Source organism: Filicampus tigris, chromosome 10, assembly GCF_054856515.1.
Source record: "Filicampus tigris isolate MCC_2025a chromosome 10, RoL_Ftig_1.0, whole genome shotgun sequence".
Classification (NCBI taxonomy): Eukaryota; Metazoa; Chordata; class Actinopteri; order Syngnathiformes; family Syngnathidae; genus Filicampus; species Filicampus tigris.
The window spans coordinates 20304939-20327452 of NC_141226.1; the positions used below are offsets into that span (position 1 = coordinate 20304939).

A 22514-nucleotide genomic window follows, 5' to 3' on the forward strand; every position below is an offset into this window, starting at 1 on the left:
AAGACTGTTTCTCCTTCTGTCCCAACCACCCCCCCGTACTTGGTAAGATGCACCCTCGAAACCGCCACAGGTGTCCCATAAGGGCTGCAGGCTAGGTCAGTAGCTCAGCCTCCATCCGTGTGTGCTGTGTTTCTTCTCGTCTCCACCCCATCTTGCGCCCATGTCGACAACCCCCCCCTCCCCCCCTCCCTCCTCCTCCTCTTTTTTGGGTCCGGCGGGGGTGGTGGGGAGGGACACCTTATAGAGGAAAGGGGGGGGGGGCTCCGTTGGGCTTCAACACCTGTCTGATTGCTGACTTATTTTGTCCTCTCATCTTTGTGTGGCTGTCTTTCAAAAAAAACAAAAAAAAACGTTTGGCTCTGCCTCCTCATTTGATTTCTGCTTCTTTTTTTTTGTTTTGTTTTGGTCAATGTTGGATCAAACCCTCGCTCCTCCTCCGAAGTCTGTAAATATTGTGTGTGTCGAGCTCTATTGTAGGTGTACATTGGTGTTGATGACTATGGTGTGTGCGTGTGTGTCCGCTATTAGAACAGGTGATCATTCACCATTTCACGGCCATGACACCATTTGTCAGCGTGCCTAAATGTCTTTGTCCTGTTTAGTATGAAGTACGTGTATGACCTTTTTATACTGGCTGCTGTCAGCCTGCATCGCACTATACACATACACACACAATGGCAACCATTACTCTGTTGTGTGCTTTGGAGTTTTTGTTTGTACTCTACACTCACGCAGTACACACTGGCTATTAAATGACGGGAACCGATGAGCCAGTCAGCGATGGCCGGCGCACCTTTATGGAAGTGTGCTTATCGCATGTCATTTACCGACCGACGCGTGTGCACGGTTCGACTCAGCCGGCATGTGATGGATGATGAAGGGCTCGTCCCAGGATGGCCCCCAGGGTAGGTGAGTTGGGGATTGATGTCTTGGATGATGTACGGTTGCGTAGATCCCTCACACGGGCTCAGAGTTGTTTTGATGAACTGTTCATGAAAGAGCGATTTTCATTTTTTTTTTTAACAGTGAAATCTTGACATTCCTTCGGTTTTACCTTTCTGAAAAATGTGAAAATATACGCTTATGAAACTGCAGCCGTTAGCTCGGTGAGCATCTCAAGCACAGGTGTCAAACTCTGGTCTATAAGGCCCATTATTGACTTAGTCGGACTCCCACACTGAAACAGGGGCGGAGCCAGTACGTGGCTAATGGGCGGGCCTGGAAAAATCAGGGTGGGACTGAATATTTCACACAATCCTCCTGTGCTGACACATGGTATATTCAGATAAAATGATGACCTGAATAATATGAAGTTCAGAAAACCACAATTATGCCATTCTTAATCAGTCAAATAACAAACACAATGAAACACATATTAAAAAAATAATTTTAATGATAATTTCCTAAAAATGTCAAAAAATATATTTTGTCATGAATCTCACTGGGTGGGCAGTCTGTCAATCTGGGTGGGCCTGTGCACACCCAGGCTCACCCATGGCTCCGCCCCTGCACTGAAAAAAGTTTCTGTTGAATTTACTCCATTTTATTTCTTCAAGTGGTTGCACGAAATATAATCATCTGGATCCAGATACATTTTTTTAAGTAGACTATACATCTACTAAATTAATGTATCTGAATCCAGATGATTGAACCATTTGACGAAATAAAAATGAGTAAATTCAACACATCATTTTTTGAAGTGCAAAGCAAGACCCTTGCTCTCGTTCCTGCTCACACAACTCCCCCCAAAACAAACAACTCCCCCCAAAACAAACAACCCCCCCCCCAAAAAAACAGCCATTTTGGTCCTTCCAATGTTACTATTGTGAAGTATACTGTACTGTATGTGTACACTGAAAAAAATGGAAGGTTGAATTTACTCAATTTTATTTCATCGGGTGGTTGCACAAAATGAAATCATCTGGATCCTGATACATTTGTTTAAGGAGATGTACAATTAAGAAATCTATCTGGATTCAGATGATTATATTTCGTGTAACCACTTGACGAAATGAAATTGAGTAAATTCAACATTCCATTGTTCAAAATTCCATTTTCCAAAGAATACATTTCAAAATCAATCTGGAAAAAGTTGCTGTTGAATTTATTCAATTTTATTTTGTCAAGTGGTTGCACAGAATAAAATCATCTATATCCAGATACATTATTAAAGTAGATGTATACTCTGCTTTGGAACTCTATCTGGATTCAGATGATTTTATTTTGTGCAAGCACTTGACAAAATAAAATTGAGTAAATTCAATTTTTTTTCAGCGGGGTGTTTACAACTGAGTTCCATTCTTATGGTGGCAACATAAACCGGAATTTCAATACAAGTAAAAAATTCTAGTAGATATTTGTCTGAAAACAATTTCCAGGCCATACATTTGAAACAAAATGAATGAATGCACTCAAATGAAAGACAGTAAGTGTGTTGTTAAGTGCGCGTGCCTTCTTTTGCGATGTGAAGATCACGTCCATGTTATACTGCTCGTATGCCGCCGTGCAAACTAGTTCACGTGCTGCAACGCGTTGCACAATTGCCACTATCCATGGCACGTTTCACGAAGCAGGATCCGTTTTGGGCAAACCACCAAGCAGAAGGCAACCACTCATTAAAACAACAAACTCGAGCAGGCGCTTGGAAAGTCCATCCGAAGGACCGTGCTGACCCGAACCACGTCCAGGGATGGAAAAATTTCTTGGCCAATTTTTGGCAATGCTGCTCCGGTGGGCAAGCCATGGTCGAAGGAATGATGCACTTACAAAAAAACTACAGCGCCATAGTTGTGTGCCTGAAACAAATCTACAAAATCTATTTTTTATTATTGGTCTGAGCTCCCTTTTTCGAGGTGCTTTAAAACAGCTTTGTTTTTAAAGACACGCGGGGGGGACCTAATTCAGTGAAAAAAAAAAATTCAGCTTGAATGCGCCTATTAATTTAACCGGCATGTTTATGGACTCATTGACTCGGCTTTTGCAACGTAGCGCGATGTAAAGTACGGACCCTAGGGCCTGCTTTAAAGGGGGTGTGGCTACCGTGATTGACAAGTCACCGCGGTGCAAACTGAGCATAACCAGAGTATAGTAATATAATCCTTGCACACAAACTAAACATGGAAGGTGGCGTTAGAACGAACGCACGCGAGACAGGCGGGTCGCGTTTCCGTCTCTCGTCACCGAAACGGGCGCCCGTCAATGACGGACCGTGATGTCCGTCAGCCAGAAGTTTGCGTTTAAATCCGGCGAACGTACAACCTGCTTCCTATTTTACCTGAAAGACACCGTTTTCCCGACTAATGCGGGCCCTGGCAAAACGCTCTCTCTTCCTCTTCTGATGCGCAACGCACAACTTGCTGTTGGATGCACCGGTGAGCAGCGTCTGCCATCTAGTGGCGAACACTGTTACCACAACTTCAGTACTGCTCAGCTTTTTGGGAACATTTTTAGTTTCCAAAATGAATCAAGGGCCACTGTTATAGGCATGATTGGAAGAAATTAATTCGCGTAATAGATATCGCAAATTTAGTGATGATGATCGGTCAGGAAAATGGATGGATGCATGGGTAAAAATTCAAAGTGTGTATTGAGCCATGGGCCAGAATGCGAGATTGGATCTTAACTCTGTCGTTACAGTCCAGCAGAAACCATAGGATGAGGTCACAGTGGCTGCATCCACCTTTTTTTTTTTTTTAATAGGTTCCATTGCAACATCCCTCTTCTTCATGGGCCTGCTGTGCCTGCAGCAGATGGTCCACGATGAGCTGACATCAGCTCGACATAAAAGTTGAAAAAAAAAAAAAAACCCCCAAAAAAACGTGTTCAGTAGTCTGGATCCTGAGCCTTCAGCTCTCGAGAGATGTAGTAAAAAAGAAACCGTCGGCTCTGTGTTGCTTCCCTCGAACGGATCGACCTCTAAGTTTGTTATGACTTTGCGGGACAATTTCACTCGGATAACAGTTGTTTTTCCCAGAACGCGTTGCTCAATAGAGATTTCCATTTTAGCCGAAGGCTTTCTTCCATACGGTGGAATAGTCTTTCTCCACTTCTACCATTTTATTTTGGTAATATCCTGCCCCTGTTTGTTGGCAGAATGTGTTTTTAGGCATACGCGGTCCACTTCTGCATGCCATCCCACATTCCCGTGCGTGACACAGCCCTGCCTGAAATAAGTGCAAATGTTAGCAGATCTTCCACAAATCTGCTGCGACAAACTGCATAATTTGTTCCCTTTGTCAGCCGGAGAATACAAAATGATTTGTTTTGTTTGTCTCTGCACTTCCACCGCCTCCCCCCCCCGCCCGAAAGGCTCATCCGTTGTGGGGAACAAAAAAAAACAAAACAAATGTCATTACCGGCCTCGAACCTTATCAAACAAGGCGATTGGTTCGTTCATTGCCAGACGCCGCGTGGTTATTTAAACCTGATCCCCCCCGCCCCCCCACCGCGTCGAGAGTTTCGCATCTCCAGCAGCGCCCTGCCGAGGCGCCAGATGACACAGCCTCAAAGTTGGAGGTCAGTCAGGGTTATCGTCCGGGAAAACTTCCAGATGAGGAACCGGGCGCTGTTAGAATCCGTCCGTTCAAAACTTGCTTGTTGAATCTCCCTTTTGAGGAGATGCGCTAGCTATAAAATAGCAGAGCTGGGCATTTTGCTAAAAATTGAGCGGCCGTTATTTGTCATCCGCCGCTCGACGATACTTGAAGAGAAAGAGTGACTCACTGCGCCACGGTGCCTCGCTCAAATCTGTCCCCCAAGCGACAACAAGTCACTATTGTTCCTCGCCATCGAGGCCTCACCGCGAAAAATAGACTAAAGACGGACTACAGACGACAGATGTATTAAATACATGGTCGTTAATCGGTCTATTTTCACATTTTTTACCGTCATTTGTCAGCAAAACGGACGTCCGTCATTGACTGGTGGACGGAGCGGTCCGTCACGTAGACGGAATGCCCAGCTCTGATAAAATGTGCATGAACAGTTGCTGCAAATTCTGTCAGGGGGAAGTTGCATTAGCATGCGGTGCAACTGACCTTTCATTACAATTCATTCTTGGTAAGGTTCAAGTAAGTAAGAGGGTGGATTGTGATTGTATTTCCTTTAAATGTATACTTAACACATTCTCTTCTTCGGTGTACACTCCAGCTTTCACTATAAATGATTTATTTATTTATTTTTTTTGGTTTGTTGTTGGGACTATAAAGAGTAAAAAAAAAAAAAAAAAAAAAAATCTGTTTTGTTTCAGAATTTTTTTTGTCTGACATGCTCTTGCTGGGCCTGGGTGGGTTGTGGCTTGGCCCAATGTGTGTGTGTGTGTGTGTGTGTGTGTTGGGTGCGTGCGTGCGTGCAGAGCCACAGCTGAAAGGCATCGTGACACGACTGTTCAGCCAGCAGGGCTTCTACCTGCAGATGAAGCCGGACGGAACCATTGATGGCAGCAAGGACGAGAACAGCGACAACAGTGAGTGGCGCTTTTGTAGCATTTTTCAAACAAACGACTAACGCCTGTTGACAAAATATGTACCAACAATGATGTCACACGGTACGATTTTCCGCAACTCATTCTGCGGTCAGAACACGCTGGATAGTTTTACAGCATAAATACCGCATATCCATTCAAATCCAACCTTTAAAAATAATTGACTTCCCTCATTCGTGGGATGTCAACAACTTGAACTGCATAAAGGACTGTCGGGTTTCGATTGTTTCCATTTTGACTCACGCCTCGTGACTGTAGGTCACATCATTTCAATTAATTGAACATTGCGGCATGTGTGATTATTGCTACAGTTTTCCTCCCAACAACTCTCACTCTTACATGGGAGTTGCTGTAAAGGTTACTCTGTCAGCCTTTTTATTAATGGTAATATTTCACGAGCAGTTTCCTCTCTTCCTCCTCCACCTCGCGAAACACAAAACGGGAACATTCAAATACCATTAAAGTTCGTATTATTTTGGACTAGAATTGTGGGGAAACGTGCCACGGAAGTCCCTCCAAAATTGTGAAACAAACTGTTGTCAGCGTATTTCCTGAAACTTCAGTTCAGTGAGCGGCTAAGGCCCACTGAAAGCCTTCAGAACACGACTGAAGTGGGCCATCGGTCAAACTGTGACCCTGTAGCGGGTTTTGAGGTTCCGCGTTTAATTTTGTTATTGAACCGCAAAAACATGGCGTGATTGTCAAGGGAGAAGCGGATTGCTCCAAAGACAAAGACAGTAAAGGAGGAAAAAGAGGGCAATAAGGAGAGGGTGGATATTTGAAGAGGCTGTTGACAATGATCTATCGCCCCATTCACTAACTGCATCCACGCATTTTGGTGACAGAGACTCTCCGCGCTTTGCTTCCTAGCGTCGGGCACATATGAAATTCGACATATATTTAAGAGTTATTGTAAAACATGATGCATATCACTAACATTGGGCAAAATCTCCTTTGTGCAACTTAGATCAATGTCATATTTGTTCCACAAATCTATAATAGTGGTCAGTCCCCGCTGTTATTTTTTACAAATGACTAATCTAGAGTGTTGAAAATTGATTGCGGTCTTTAATGATACAATGTTAACGGCTCAAAAAAACAACAACATTCCTTTTCTTTCGGCTTTGGAAAGGTTGATGGATTTGGAATCTGTCTGACTTTCGATTTTTGCACATATGCATTTTCGATTGGCTGTTGCATGTGCGGCATTGAGACGCCTCCAAAATCGAAGTGACAGCAAAACTAGCGAGCCATGGTCAGCCACTCATGAACCCCTCACACCGTGCGACAGTTCGGTCGGTTTCATCCGCACAACCCCGCAATCGTGTTTGCGTTTTTCTTTGGGTTTTATTTGCACGGGGACGCCGCCACAAAAGTTAATCGGAGAATACTGGATCTAGTACATTAATGTCAAGGCAGGATGTTCGTCCAGAGAAGGATTAACACACAGGGGAAAAAGAGTCAAGTCAAAATAAGATGGTTTTCCGTTTAGCGGCATGTGTTGTATTCTCGAGCTTTTTTTGTAGTATGTTGAGGGCTTCCCCGCCTTGAGGTAATCCTCTTGTTAAGCAGCGATGTCAGCCCAGGGATGAAGGGCCACGGTGAATAATTCAGCCGCATGAAACTAAAAATACCACCGTCTCCGTTTGTACCCAATAAATAATTCTCCATATGTGCTGCCACAAGCGTGGATAGTTTGAAGGTAGAAAGAAAACAGGATAAAGAGGAAGGCAGTGCTGGGGCAGGCTTGAGCGGCACAAAAGATTTTTGTATTCAGATCCAGCACGGATGTATCGATTGAGAGGCTGATTTATTTGAATAATAGATTAGAGCCCTCTTAGCCTTGAACCATGCCCCTTTGTGACCTGTGACATCCTCAGCAGCAGACAAACAGACAGCAAAAAAACAGAACCGAACCGATCACTGATCCGATTAGAAGATTGTACCAATCAGTTAAAAAAAAAAAGAGAGAACCGATCACTGATCCGATTAGAAGGTTGTACCAATCAGTTAAAAAAAAAAGAAAAGAGAACCGAACCGATCACTGATCTGATTAGAAGGTTGTACCAATCAGTTAAAAAAAAAGAAAGAGAACTGAACCGATCACTGATCCGATTAGAAGGTTGTACCAATCAGTTTAAAAAAAAAAAAGAGAACCGATCACTGATCCGATTAGAAGATTGTACCAATCTTTCCAATACATTCAAACAATTTGTATATTTACTTTAGAGTTGACCCCGGCAAAATTTGCGTATAGATGATGGCCATTGAAATACATTGGGTAAAAAGAATAACAATTAGACCCTAAAAATCCTCTTAAAAACGCTGATGAACACGTAAAATAGGGCGGGGGTTGGCTGAGGTTGGTTGGGGTAGAAATATTGGAATTAAAAAAAAAAATCAGACTATTTCCTGAGAAACCTTGGATTATTAACGACAGCAGTACAAAACATCCCTGGAGTGAACAAAATTTTGTTTGCTGTAATGCGTTATTTTTGCCGATCCGATCAATGACGTCATCGAACGATCCGCGAATGATGACATCACAAAGATCACCGATTAAATGCAAAACAGCTGCTGATCTGATCCAGCCGATCGGATCTGTGTAGCGTCAATTGCAAATACAGAGGCAAGTATGACAGCTTGTTAACGTTGAAGGCCGCGAAACCTCATTCGATTAATTAACACTCATTTTAGAAATCAGAGCCGTTATCAATTTAATCGCCTTCCCTTGATCGCCTTCAGTAATTGCTGTCACACGGAAAAATATATTTCTTATTGGTTATGACACCTTCACACTCCATCTGTGTCACACATTCAAAGGTGATAGATGGAATGAAACAAGGCTTTCAAATCGCTTGAGCTGCCGGTACTAATTTGGAACAGTTCCTCACCCCACGCAGTTCAATTTGACCACATAGGGTGCACAGAGGGCTTTTGTCTTTTCCTTTAAGCGGGGAATCAAGCCAAACACATTTTTTTCAAGAACATGTTACCAACAGGCCCACTAGTTGAAACACAGCATTGTGATTAATACTGCATTTGTGAAATATGAGTTAAGCAGCAAAATCCACCCCATCTCAGGGGGCGGCCATTTTGTCACTTCTGTCGACCGAAAATGACATCGCAACTGCTCCGGGCTCAGCTAACGACCAATCGCGGCTCAGCTTCAGAAACCAGGTCAGCCGTGATTTGTCGTTACCTGAACCCTGTGACACAAGTGACAAAATGGCCGTTTTTAAAAATATGCAGTATTAGTAGCAGCCCTGATTACCGGTACTAATGAAAACAATCACAATTTCGGACCCTCGCGCCTTTGCAATGTGTGTACCTCAGGGGTATACATTACCATAACAGTTGCACATTCGGCACATTTCCACCATCGACGGTCCTGAGCAGCCGTCGATATTTAATGAACGAAATCGAATCTCCTCGGAGGACAGTCTCGCGTCGGCACGCCTGCCTTCATCCCCGCCAAGCCTTATCTGATGTTCCCCATCACCAATGGCCGGACAATCATCAGCACAATACAAGGGGAAACCTGCAGTGCATCCAGAATGTCCCTTCACACGCCATCCGGAACCGAAGTCCATGAAAGTCACAGTCGTGTCCTTGCAGTCAGTAGAAGTGACGGCACAGAGATAACAATGACTCGTGGCCATGTTAATGAATGGCAAAGAAGCAAATTGCTTCCAGAGTGACACTTCCAGATAACCAGACGACCTGGATGATGAGAATTTCTAATAACCACTTTTGGTTCAATCTTTGCTGTGATCAACATCCTCAAGGAGCGTTTAGGTCATCTCGTTGAGTGTCTTCCACAAGGATTTCAATATTAAAATGGGCTGCCATCACGGGGCGTCCGGCTGTGATTTACGAGGATTTAACAGCAGCGCATTACCCCGCGGTTAGAAGAGGGTTCGGTATTTGGACGTGAGTAACGCTGCTGCGTTTTAGTGCAGCGCTCCGGCACCAATCAGCATTCGGTGATAACTGAGCGCGATAACGACTCTGAGGCGCCCTCGCTTATGTTGCAGAGTCTGTCAAATCTGATCAAAACTCGCCGGCGTTATAAAGCAGAATAGCTGAATGCCACCGTGCGGTCTTTTTTTTTTTTTTGTTGTTTTAGTTTGTGCTGATGTATTGCTTGTGGATATTCTTTTGTCTGGCATATTTTGCACTGTAAGATATTTTGGGGGTCTTGTACTTCACTGAATAATCTTGTTTGATACACGAGGCTAACATATTACAATATATATGTCGAATCACTCAACCTAAGCGATGACAGGCTTACTTTAAAAGTGGTTCGATGACTTCAATGTTTTTTGTAATTTTCCTACGGGGGAAAAATTTGTTCAAGGCTCAAACTGATACCATCATAAAATATTTGATGAACTATGCAGGCAGTGTTTTAAACAGTGTCTCCTAACTAACTATACGCTAAAAAAAGTTGGGTTAAAAATAACATCATTTTGGGTCAAAAAGGGTTCGACACAAAAATTGGGTCAAGTTGACTCACTTTCTCGCATTGTTTTGTACAAAACAGCCCATTTTTTCAGGTTGTTTTTTTTTACAAAACTAGCCATTTTTTGGGTTGTTTTCTGCAAAAACAACCAAGAAAGTTGGATCACATCGACCCAAGTTGTGGATTGGTCCATTTTTTTTAGCCAAAATTGTGTTATTTTTAACCCAACTGTTTTTAGAGTGTATAAAGTGAAGTTCAAACATAAAAAAAAAAAGGAAAGAGAAAAATTGGAGAAAAAAAACAGAGCATTACAAACGGTTGTTTTTGCATTTGCATCTGCTTGGTCACATTAAGTCGTGCCTGCAATTAATATCTAATAATTGTGTGACCCAAATTTTACTCAACAGCAGCACATCATTGTTTCTGAGTAAGCCCACCGCGCACCGAGTTATCATGAGAGGCAGACTGAGGTGAATTAATTATATAATTTTGCATGCATTGTGGCTAAAAAGCAAAGCGTGAAGAGTCTCTGTCACCGAAATCCACATGTGCAGTCAGTAAATGGGGCGATCATTGCCAAAAGCCGTCTCAGATATACTGCAATGAATTAACCATGATGCACAAAGTTTGGAATTCATTGCATTCTTTTGAACTATTTTATTGCTGTCTGTTTTTATAAAGTACAATGTTATAGAATGCTATTTTCAATTTTTGGGGGGCGGGAATGGATTAAGCACATTTCCATTTATTTCCATATCGGGAGATATGACTTGAGATAAAGAAATGCTAATGATGCCGAACCCTGAACGTACATGCTAACCACTAACGCAGCTAGCCGGTCTTATAGCATCATGTGGTTATATTAGCATGTAGCAAACTTGACACTATGCTCTCTACTACCATTAAAAGTGTACTGAAGCTGTTACTTTCGGATGTTAGCAACTGTTGCTTTCATTGCTAATTTCGCAATCCGGAAATCTACTGATGATTTCGGTGCGATACCGTCACACTGTCCGGAAAGAAAAATCCGTGCCAATCCAGCTCCCAAGTACATTTGTCGTCATTATGAAACACATCTAATCTCGCAGGTTGATTTTACCTTTCAAACATTACCGTCGGGCCATAAAGCCATCTCCTGTTGCCAAACCTTTACTTTAATGCTCCTCTGGCAGGTGGCCACGCCTCCCGTTGTCCACGTCTCGTCCCGTTCGTATTACGGCTGTCAGAGCGCCAGAGAGGCAGCCGAGAGAGAGATCAGACACTCTCATGTCGATGAGAGTTAAGAGGAAACTAAATTGTCTTCTTCTTTCCCTTTTGTCTCTTTGTGCGTTTGCCCACTGCTGCCCCGACCGACTTTGGCCGATCAGCCCTGTTTAATCTTATTCCCGTGGGTCTGAGAGTGGTGGCCATCCAGGGAGTGAAGAGTGGCTTCTACATCGGCATGAACGGCGAGGGCATGCTCTACAGCTCTGTAAGACCCACACTTTGGTTGGTGTGCGTGCGCGTGTGTGTGCGTGCGCGCGTGCGTGTCACCAGCATTTCTGCATTCCGCACACGTTTTGTTCTTTCCTCTTTGATGAATATCCAGCATTAGCGCAAGAGCCCTTGTGATGTACTGTTATTGTGTTGTTTTGAACCACTTATCCTCCCACTTTGTTGATCAAGCAGCACGGCGCATGTTTTACATTGAATTCGACATTGAGTTCAGGGCTCATTGTTTCAAATCGACTCACCATTGAGTTTATCTGCAAACAAACGATCGGTTGTTGCTGTGCATGCGCAATTGTTTTGAGTATGATTCGTAGGCGAGCGCTAGCGGAGGGGATGCTGTTGCAGCGCGAAATTGCTAGCAAAAGAAAGGAATTGAGTACTCTAAAATGAGCATTACAACATATCGTTGCAAGCGCAGATGCTGCGGTATCGGCTATTAGCAGCATAGGTGTGACGTCCAAGATGGTGGCATCCATCCATTTTCAACTATTTATCTTCATTAGGGTTACGGGTGAGCTGGAGACCGTCCCAGCTGACCCACAGCGTGGATTGAGGTGGTAGCCAATCACAGGGCACATATGTACGGTAGACCAAAAAATAGTCACACTCGCATTGATACTTAAAGCGGAAGTCAACCCAAAGATATTTTGTTCAAGAATATGTTCCCAGCAGGCCCACTAGTTGAAACGCGGCATTCTGACTAATTTTGAGTTTGTGGAATATAAATTCAGCAGCAAAATGCACTCGTTTTCAGCCATCTCTGGGGGCGGCCATTTTTTTCACTTCTGTCGACTGAAAATGATATCACAACCGCTCACAACGACCAATCACGGCTGACCTGTTTTCTGAATCTGAGCCGTTAATCAGAAAAAAATGAAAATTAATCAGAATGGCAATGCCTTGTTTCATCAAGTGGGCCTGCTGGGAACATAGTCTTGAAAAAAATATGTTTGGGTTGACTTCCGCTTTAAGGGCAATTTAGAGCACTGATGTCAATCAACATAATAATTGATTAAGGTTTCCCTCAGAGTGCTGTTATGATTTTGAAACCATATAAATGTTTAATTGGCTCATTGTATTCTTACACAACAAGTTGGTGAGTACTAATTTGGGAATCAGGAATAATAGTTTGTTGAAGTTACTGTATAAAGGTGTTTGGGAACAAAAAAATGCTTGCAATTTCTCCGAAAAAAAAGCAGCATCGGACATCCCTAATATCAATATATACGCTTTTCTAAGTGACCCCAAATGTATAAACAGTACTGTACATTATATATTTGTATTCTTTTTATCTTAAAATTAGCAATTTAAACACCCTTTTATTGCTTGTCAGCATTTTTTAATATCAGGAATTAATATATGAACCAAAGATAATTTTACTTTTATGTACCAAACCGCACATCACCATAATACTTATTCCACTGGGTGCCAGAAATGAACACAGCGGGGGAGTAAATATCATGCGGATAGATTTCTTATGCGGCGTAAGATGCGAGAAGCGCGCAGGCGAGTGTGGGTAGCCAAACGCCGGGTGGGGGTGGAAAGAGTCACGGATGTCAAATTTAATTTCGCTGCCAGTTACAGCGAGGATGAAAACGCGCCCCTGGAAACATTGGAATGTTTGACATGCAGAGGAAGTGAAAACGTGGCATACGGATACGGATACAGTAGAGACAGGAACATATCCCTAGTTAACGTGCTTATATAACTTCCAGTCTTGTGGCGCTTAACCCAGTTGGAAATGAAGGAAAATGAAGGCACGACGGGGTTGTGTTACCCGCAGCCCATCTGGCCGCCGACTTTTCAAAATGTCAAAATCCTCATCAAATGTTTGAAGGATAAGACCCGTGTGTGTTTGATTGCATGTAAGGGAGCAGTTTCACCAAAATTGAGACGGGGTCCAGATGGCGTCGATTTTGCCCGAGGGATGCAATGTCCGTCAAATTTGTATCATTTCCGATCCGAGCGGGACTCACGAGCCCTCGCGGGTTCAGACAAGGACGTATAATACGTGTGCAAACGTGCCAACTCTGTCTAGAGTGATTTCATTCATAACTTAAGACTCATAAAAAAACTCGCAGTGCTCACAGCGCTCACCTCCCTCCGCCCGCCAGTCTAATTAATGTTAATTAGCATACAGGCCATTGCGTGATTCATTGAAATGACGTCAAATTGAGCACACAGTCTGCCCGGGCCTGCGCGCACCCCGTTTCATGAAAGCATCATTTGTGTCCGGCGACGTGACGATTAGGATAAATTACAAGCTGAGCGGTGCCCCGGTGTCAAATGGCAGCTTTCAACCTAACAGCCATGACACTCCATTCATCCTGTTAATTATCCGTTTTATAGGCCAGCAAATACAATTTTGACCTTTGTGGCCGTGCAGTGGAAATGTTTGTCAAAAAAAGAGTGGTTTTTTTTTTTTTTTTGCGGTGACCGCAAAAAGTGCATTTTAATTAAAAAACATGAGGCAAATGCACTTTGGTCAAGTCGCTGGGATGGCAAACATGGGAATTCAGCTCGCATCAGTGGGCAGACTGCATGAGCAGGACTTATGAGCCTCGTACGTTGCTCATAAATGGACTGAATTAGCATATGGATTGCAAAGGGCACATTCCCGCATCTAGTTATTCAGCAGTACAATGCGGAAGACAATCTGAAAATTTAGTAGGGCTGAGTGATTTTGAAAAATAATCGATTTCGATTTTTTTCCCCCCCTCAATATTGTGATTGCCATTGCACATGTGATTATTTTTTCAAAGTCTTCTTCCCATACATTTTTTTAACAATAATATATAATACATGAATTTGTATTACAATTAACAAGATAAGATTTATTCACCATTCACGCTTTGGAAATGAACGATGATTTAATACAAAAGGCACGTTTATTTGCCTATACTTCAATTAGAATTGTTAACTCGACTAAACACTTTGACTTGCACTCTTTGAAGAATTCACCACAACACCTTCACAACATGCCTGGCAATTGTGGCACGAACATTAAACCAGTAAGTCATAAATTACATTACAACAGTGCAAAACAAATCTGTTCCTTTATCATTTCATCTTTTTCATATTTCATGAAACAATGATATGTAAACAACCTATACAGACGCCATATGAAATAAATGAATACACAAATATTTACAAAACATAAAATACACATTTACCTGTACATTAAAAAAATAAAGCCTACCAACCAACCGAAATGAAGCAAGGTTGTTGTTTTTTTACCCCCATATTTTTGCGATTTCAAAAAATGCCTTCTACTACATTGCAATGTCGATTTGAATTCGATCAATTGTCCAGCCCTAGAATTTAGTATGGGCTTTAAGAGGAACATTAGTGTTCACACATTTATGACACTCCACATGGTGCAACGACAGCCATAAAATAAGCCCTTCACGTTTTACTTTCAATGCAACTTGTTGTTTGCCCGTGCTGTTCTCTATCTGACAAGCTCTTCATCTCACCCATCTATGCGCTTGTTTTATTGTCTTACTTGTCGTCTCTCTCCCGAATATCTCAAGCATACGCAGCAGTCTCTCTCTTGGGAGGTCATTATTGAGGGATATCCCCTTACTTTCCCTCACCGCTGCTTTTCTGCCTTGCTGCGGCGTGGCAAAGTGAGATTTGGGAAGCCATTTAGGTAGTTGTTGGCTTTTTCGCCGCTGATGTTCATCAGTTTAAGTGGTCGGCGTTGATTGGCCCGAGCCCTGTTGAGGCTTTTGCTGATGAGGCTGTGGGTGAGCGCAGTTGATAATGCTTGTGTGGAGTGTTTTAGCTCTGTTAGTGTGTGGGGGCTGAGCAGCTACAATGAAGATACCCCTTCCATTATTCATAAATTCTTCCCTAATATGACCTAGTTTGCTGTTGCCAAGCACCGCAAGAATCAGCACTCTATCTATCTATCTATCTATCTATCTATCTATCTATCTATCTATCTATCTATCTATCTATCTATCTATCTATCTATCTATCTATCTATCTATCTATCTATCTATCTACCTATCTATCTATCTATCTATCTATCTATCTATCTATCTATCTATCTATCTATCTATCTATCTATCTATCTATCTATCTATCTATCTATCTATCTATCTATCTATCCATCCATCCATCCATCCATCCATCCATCCATCCATCCATCCATCCATCCATCCATCCATCCATCCATCCATCCATTAGCTAGTTGCCTAGCTAAGATCTAGCTTAGCTAGCTACCTAGCTAGTTGCCTGGCTAAGATAGGTAGATAGAGAGATAGAGAGATAGATAAATAGATAGATAGATAGATAGATAGATAGATAGATAGATACATGTAAGAGATAGATTGATACTTTCACTAATACCTAGCTAGCTAGCTAGCTAGCTACTTAGTTGTTATCTATCTCTCCATCCGTCCATCCGATAACTATAACTCTCTCCCTGTCTTTGTGTCATTCTGAATATTATTCCACACTCCCTGCCCATGTTCGTCCCGAACAGCAATTCTCTATTCGTTGCCACAATTTCAGGGATGTTTGATTGTATGGCAATGCAAGGGCTAGCCTATATGATGAAAAGGATACTTGATTGATGATTTTGACCGTACTGTGTATTCCTTGTCAAGTGGCTGTGCTATCATCAATGTCTATCCAGCTACCCATCTCGCTCGGGCTAACCATCCATCCATCTAGAGTAACTGCTCCTGTACTTTTTTATTTAACTGGGGACTAAATTCGCTGCCTCTTATTTATGTCACAGAAATAAATGACACGTCACAGTAAAACCTTCACTGAAGGTCCTAAAGGAGGAGTGAGTCAAAGTTGTGGAAGGTTAGAGTTTTGTTCAAGGTAAAAAGTGAGCCGAAATGGCTTCATGAAACGCTCCTTTGTCTTTCATGTTTTATCTGATCATGTGGGAATGTTTGATTCATTCCTTAATCTATTTAATTTGTTCCGTCTAAAAAGCTTGATCTGATTTTTTTTCTTCAATAATAATGAGAAATTATGGTCCTAATATTTAACAAATATTATCTACGAAATATTGTTCAGCAATTAAAAAGAACCTTTCCGATAAAAATCCTTTTTTTGGCCATTTAGCTTTTTTCCTCCTTGACCTGTGCAATATGAGCACGTGTTTGTGATTTGGTTTCAGTCATTTATCATCACTGTCTTCTCTGGAAGGTTGTCAGCAAGGTCACCACGCAACCACATGCTGACTCTTTGGAGTGAAACTGAGAGAAATTAAACATAGAGGTGGGGAGTAAGAGGAAAATGTGGTGTGAAAGAATAAACCAGTCTAGACCATACCTGACCTGAATTCTTGATGGAATATAAATGAGCAAACTAGGAATTCCATATCAGTCCTGGGACTTTCTCTAAAGTTAAGTCTTTCAGATACATTGATGGCTTCCGCCCAAATTCAAGTGGAACTCCTTCCAGAATCCTCTGCAGCCTCTCACAAAGTCAAAGCGCACCAGTCGCTGATTAGGCTTCTGAACGCGTTCAACGTCGTTCTGCTGGCAGCCCAGTTTCATATCCGTTACATCTCACTGTTGTCTTCATCTATTCAACAAACGGGGTCACCACTCGCTTCTCACAGGCACCTGGCACCAAATCCCTCAATAATCATAGACTTAGTTCATGCAGATAAAGGTGTGAAAGTTGCAGCGTAGTTCGCTGTTTTGGGGAATTGTCAGCTTCAATTACAGGATAATAACTTTTGGTCCGATTTCCTAATAAATTCTACTTAAATCACCTATTAGCAAAATTAATTACTGCTAACTGTGCCCATTAATTGAAACTTCAGCTTTCGCTGGTACACTTTTACTATATTTCCTCAAATAACAGCCAAGACTCAAGTAGAGACTAGGGTCTCTATTTTTGTGATTCGTGCAAAATCTGTACAGGGGCGGGCTAGACTTTGTTTGGATATTTTTGCAGACACACACAAATTGGTTTGGGATGAGCGTTTTGCGCCATTGTGGGTGTGCAGTCGTTAACATGGCGGAAAGAGAAACTGGTGTGCTGGAGTTCATGAACTGTGCCAAGCACGTTTATAAGGACCTGAAAGCAGGGCTCCACGGATGGATTGTATCCAATAAAATTGGCAGATCTATGAATTGGGTACTTGGAAACTAGCTTCCATTTAGATCGTACGTGTCAGTGTGTGTTCAGTTTAACATACCCATTTCACACTCATTAAGTCAAATTTTCGAGTGAATGGAGACAAGATTATTTTTATTTCAGTATTTATTGCTTTTTGTGACATGTATTATTTGAATATGTAGTAGAGGCTAAAACAGACAGAACATTTGTAGTTTTTGGACTAAATTTGAAAGCTGCCAAACCTCATTTTCAACCCCCCTGAAAATTTCGCCTCACAACCCCCAGCTAAGCATCCCTAGCTAAGAACCCCTGAGATAGTGCCATTTAACTACATAGAGAATTAATAACGTTGGAACTTTTAATCCATATCTAATTCACATTTACGCACTGTCCCCCGGCGTTTTTCTTTAGCTTCCAACATTTAATGGAATTTGTGAGCAATACCAGCCGATTCTCGGTCCTATATATATATGTGATGTGAATTAAATCCGCGCGCAGCAATTAACACAGTCTTTATCATGGCGAATCCTCGAAACGGTCATCAGCCTTTGATGTCCGCCCACATGAGGTAGCGAGGACAAAAAAAGCTTTGCAATTTAGCTTCGCCCATCTGTCCAGGACAGCGTTTCCCAACCTTTATTGAGCCAAGGCACACATTTTACACACCCCAAAAAAATCTCATGGCACACAACCAAACAAAACTATCACAAAGATTACTGAATATGCAGCATATTACATGAAAGACAACAAAAAAAACCCGCAATTCCAAACTGGCGCTAATATTTTTGCAATCAGTCTTCTGTTTGTTAGCCCTGAAATGTGGCACCCCAACACTTGTTTTGGTGCACTAACAACTATGCTTCATTATGTATTCCCGTCAGACAAAGCAACTCGGATTTTGGAGTGTGAGCGCGTTGCATTCCCTTTAGGTGTTTCTTCCTCTTCATTGTGTGCTTCGGCGCTTCACGCAAACCCATTAAGGAGATTTCATTAATGAGAGACTGCGACCCGCGTTCCTCACCTCATTTTTCCCACTCAGTCATCTGCAAACAAGGTGCGCTGTCAGACTTCAAAGTCACTTACGGTCTGCCCTTATCATTCCCAAGAGCTTTTTCTCTCCACACGCAACACACTCAAAGACAAGCCCATGGAGTGATGTCCTTGCGAGTGCATTGTTTGGAGGGGACGCTGTGGCGTGACAGCTTCTGAGGAGCAGCGCAGTGTTCTCATATTTGTGACTTATTGCCAGGGATTCCTAAAACGTTTTGGTGCGGGCATCCTTAATGGGTGAGAAATTTTCCCAAGGACTTTATATCCTTATACCAATTAAATATAACGACCGTATGCAGTTTTAAACGCCAAGGGAATTGTCATATTTGGAACACTTTAACCCAGAGAAAGGAACTGGAGCAAATTAAATCAAATGTAATTAAATACAGTGGTACCTCGACTTATGTATGAGTAACCCATATTATGAGTTTATCGTTGCTTGACTGATTTTTTTTCTTTTTTCTTTTTTGCTTTGACTTGTGTTGGTGGCAGCGCGAACTTAGCAACAGGCAGCATTATGGCCGACATTGAACAATTGCCACTCCCAGTTCATTGTCACACTAAACACCAATCGGTGATTACACATTGTGTCTTTAAAACAACCACATAACTTTGCCTTAGGAAAGTCTGCTAGCTTAACACTAACGCAAAATGCAAGACGTGCCGTATAGGCGAACGAATGTCGCGGTGTTATGCTAAATTCAGACCAAAGACAAAACGTTGCTTGACGCCACAGCTGAAAAGAGGAGGTGAACCTCCTGTCTCCTCTTAAAAAAAAAAAACAAGTATGAACAGCGCTAGTCAACCGATGGTGGTGCTAGAACTTTCACTAATGCTAAATGCTATTGCTAGCTCGGTTCACAGTTCAACAGCTTTAAACAAGTTAATAAACTTACCATGCAAACCAGATTTTATGAGGTATTGTAGAATCTGTTGCCCAAGTGAAAAAGGCATATATATTTTCCAACAATGAATCATCATTTAGTGCTCATTATTTTATGAAGCCCCAAATCACGGCTTGCGCACCCCAGTTTGAGAGTTTAATTTGCTTGACCTGATTTGGCCTCATGCCTGATGGTGCGCACTGTGTCATTGTCTGCCTTACACACACACACACACACACACGGGCAGGCGCGCACACACACAAACGCGCCCGCCCCGCCGCCAGACAGGCAGGACGTGACCCGCTGAGCCCCAGCCCAGATAGAGACTTCTGCTGTTTGACGGAACATCCGCCGGCCCCGAGAACTTGCCCTGCGAGGTGTCCATACAGCGCTGACCTCAGTGACCTCACCTTCTCAACGTCCTTTACGGCGCTTGCCTTGCACGCGTGTGTCTTTTAGGAATGAACAGGGCAGTGACTCAAGCTGTTGCTGAGCTGCGAAACGCTGTGTGAGCATAGCGCGCGCGCACACGCGCTCGCACGCGCACGCGCGCGCTCCCTTTCGACAACATATGGCAGCCTTTACTTTTAATTAGTCCATACTTTGTTACACCAATGAGATGAATACACACAGATAAACTACGCAATTATCTGGTGAGTTTATCTCATAGCCGAAATGGAGATGGAGTTTTATTTCTTTTGGGTGTTTAATTAATGTTAATGTTGTGTTCACAATTTGTTGTACTGCTCTCAAGTGGTCAAAAATACCACTAAGGCTTCATAACTCCGGAATCAAAATAGCGTGAAACTGCTACTTGACGCCCCTGAAAATATGGCTATAAATTCCTAGATTAATAGTTTAAACCAGGGAATATACCACACACTTGGATCTCCAAGGAATGTATCAGTTCAAACTTATTTTACAGAATTACCCTTAATAAATGGCTAATCCGAACTATCCACGCATCATTGATGAAATGTAACATATATAAATGTCATATATGACATCATTCAAATTTATATCTTCAACCTGTCATTTTTTTTTACCAGCTCTCCTTTAATTCTTTCCGTGGCTTTACACACACACACACACACGTACACACAGATTGCACACACGTTAACACCATAAATGGTCACCTCCAGCGGGAATTGGACAATTTTAAAAGGGCACAGAAAGCTGCAGGAGATATTGCGAACACCCAAACACACACACACCTACACACACGCGTACACGCACGTACACACGAGTCCTGCGTTGAAATGAGATTAGGCTGTGTCGAACCAATCCAGCTGTTCTGCATCGCTACAGCTATCTGCACAAATACAACGTGACTCAGGTGTCTGCTTCAGATAAAGGAGTGTGTGTGTGGCGGCGGGGGGGGGAGGTGTACATTTAAAAAACAATGTTATGTTTTTTTTTTTTTTTTCAACAATTTAAAGCAATTCCCTGGTCTAGCTGTAGCACACGTTTACTCATGCAAGTGATCGACTGTACGCCCGGCCAATGTCCAGCACGGCTATCATTACCATGACGACCGTTGGTGGAGCCTGAGCATTGGAGCTGAGCCCAGAGTGTGCGGGGGGGGGGGGAGTTCAGCAACTGTGAAGGTATTAAAAACTTCACCAAGCAAGTATGTGTCACCAAGCAGAACTGACTGCTTTTTGCCACGTCATGGGCGGAGACCCACCATGACGATGGTGGTGGGGTTATTATTTAAATCAGCCCCACGACGACGGAACAGTGGGTCGGAATTGCACAACATCTCGCTCACAGACACAATTCCGTAACCGGGCAGATAGCAAAAAGATTTACGTAGTTGTTTCATTTCACACTTCATGGGTGGGCAGGCACTCCCGAGAGCCAACGATTTGTATACAAGCCATTAAAAAGTCGATTTTCTATAATATCTCGCCTATAAATTGAGTCAAGACTCCATAAAACCAAATAGTGTGTTTTGCATCAACTACATCTTTCTGCACAAATATAACTTTACTCATTTTCAAGTTTTCCGGTGCAGATAAGAGAGGAGGGACGGGGTGTATTTCAAAGATGATTGACCATATTGACGATAAATCCATTTATGCATGCGTCAACTGCTGTTTTAGAGATGATTTTGCCACCACCGTACTGTGTGCCACATCCTGATGAATTTCTGTGTAATTGATGCTTTTGTTTGAGCACAGATTCAATACAATACAATACCATACAATTTTATTTATATAGCGCATTTCATAACAGCTAAAGCTGAAACAAAGAGCTTTACATACAATACAAAAAAAAAGGCCATAATACAACAAGTGGAATCAATAAATTAACATCAAACACTATATACAATAGACACCGGAAAGAGCCGAAAATTTCAGGTCTGATCAAAAGTCAGAGAATAGAAATGTGTCTTCAACCGGGTTTTAAAAATCTGAGCAGCACACCCCATTTTGCCTCAATCGCTTTAAGACGTGAAGCATGAACGATCTTAAAAACAGATGAATCGAGCATTCTGACCATTCCTTGTCATCCAAGACGTAAAACTCACAAAGAAACAAAAAACCTCACATTTTTGATTTGATTATTCTCATCTTTTAGGGAAGTTTTAGTGCCACGACTGTTGGTCACTTGCTTTGCTGTAATTGGAAATTTATCGCTGCCCAAAGTAGCTAGGATAGGCTTCAAGTCACCTGCAACCCTGATGTCAAACAATATGAAAAATAGGAAAAAAATGGACTTTTACAGTGTGTTTACTTTCTACTGCATAATGTAGATGTGTGTGTGTGTTGTGTGTAATGGATACTTTGGACTACAGTATTTTGTAGCCAAGTAGAGTCGAGGTGATGGTGTTGAAGCAGTGGAAACATTGAATAGGAGTCATTCTGAGGGCGTGGGAAAGCCGTAGTGATGGAGTAGGATGGGGCAGAAACTCCCGGGAGAAGGTGAAAGAGAAGTTTTTCATGACTGAACCTTCGCCAAGGCGTCGTTAAAACTGATCGCATTACTCAAACGGCTGCTCGGTCCGGATATTAGTTGGACCCAAAAGTAGCACACACTGTAT

General features: G+C 42.4%; 1 protein-coding gene across 5 annotated transcripts in view; it reads left to right on the forward strand.

The window, feature by feature from the left end:
• The window catches only part of fgf12a (fibroblast growth factor 12a), a 36140-nt gene that overhangs the window by 7988 nt on the left and 5638 nt on the right, over nucleotides 1–22514 (forward strand). For 2 of the 5 annotated variants that reach the window (XM_086042774.1, XM_086042772.1), the window contains exons 2-4: nucleotides 48–95; nucleotides 5354–5464; nucleotides 11315–11418. In XM_086042774.1, coding sequence (XP_085898900.1) covers nucleotides 48–95; nucleotides 5354–5464; nucleotides 11315–11418 — 263 coding nt within the window. The other 3 variants (XM_086042775.1, XM_086042773.1, XM_086042776.1) reach the window with 2 other exon arrangements.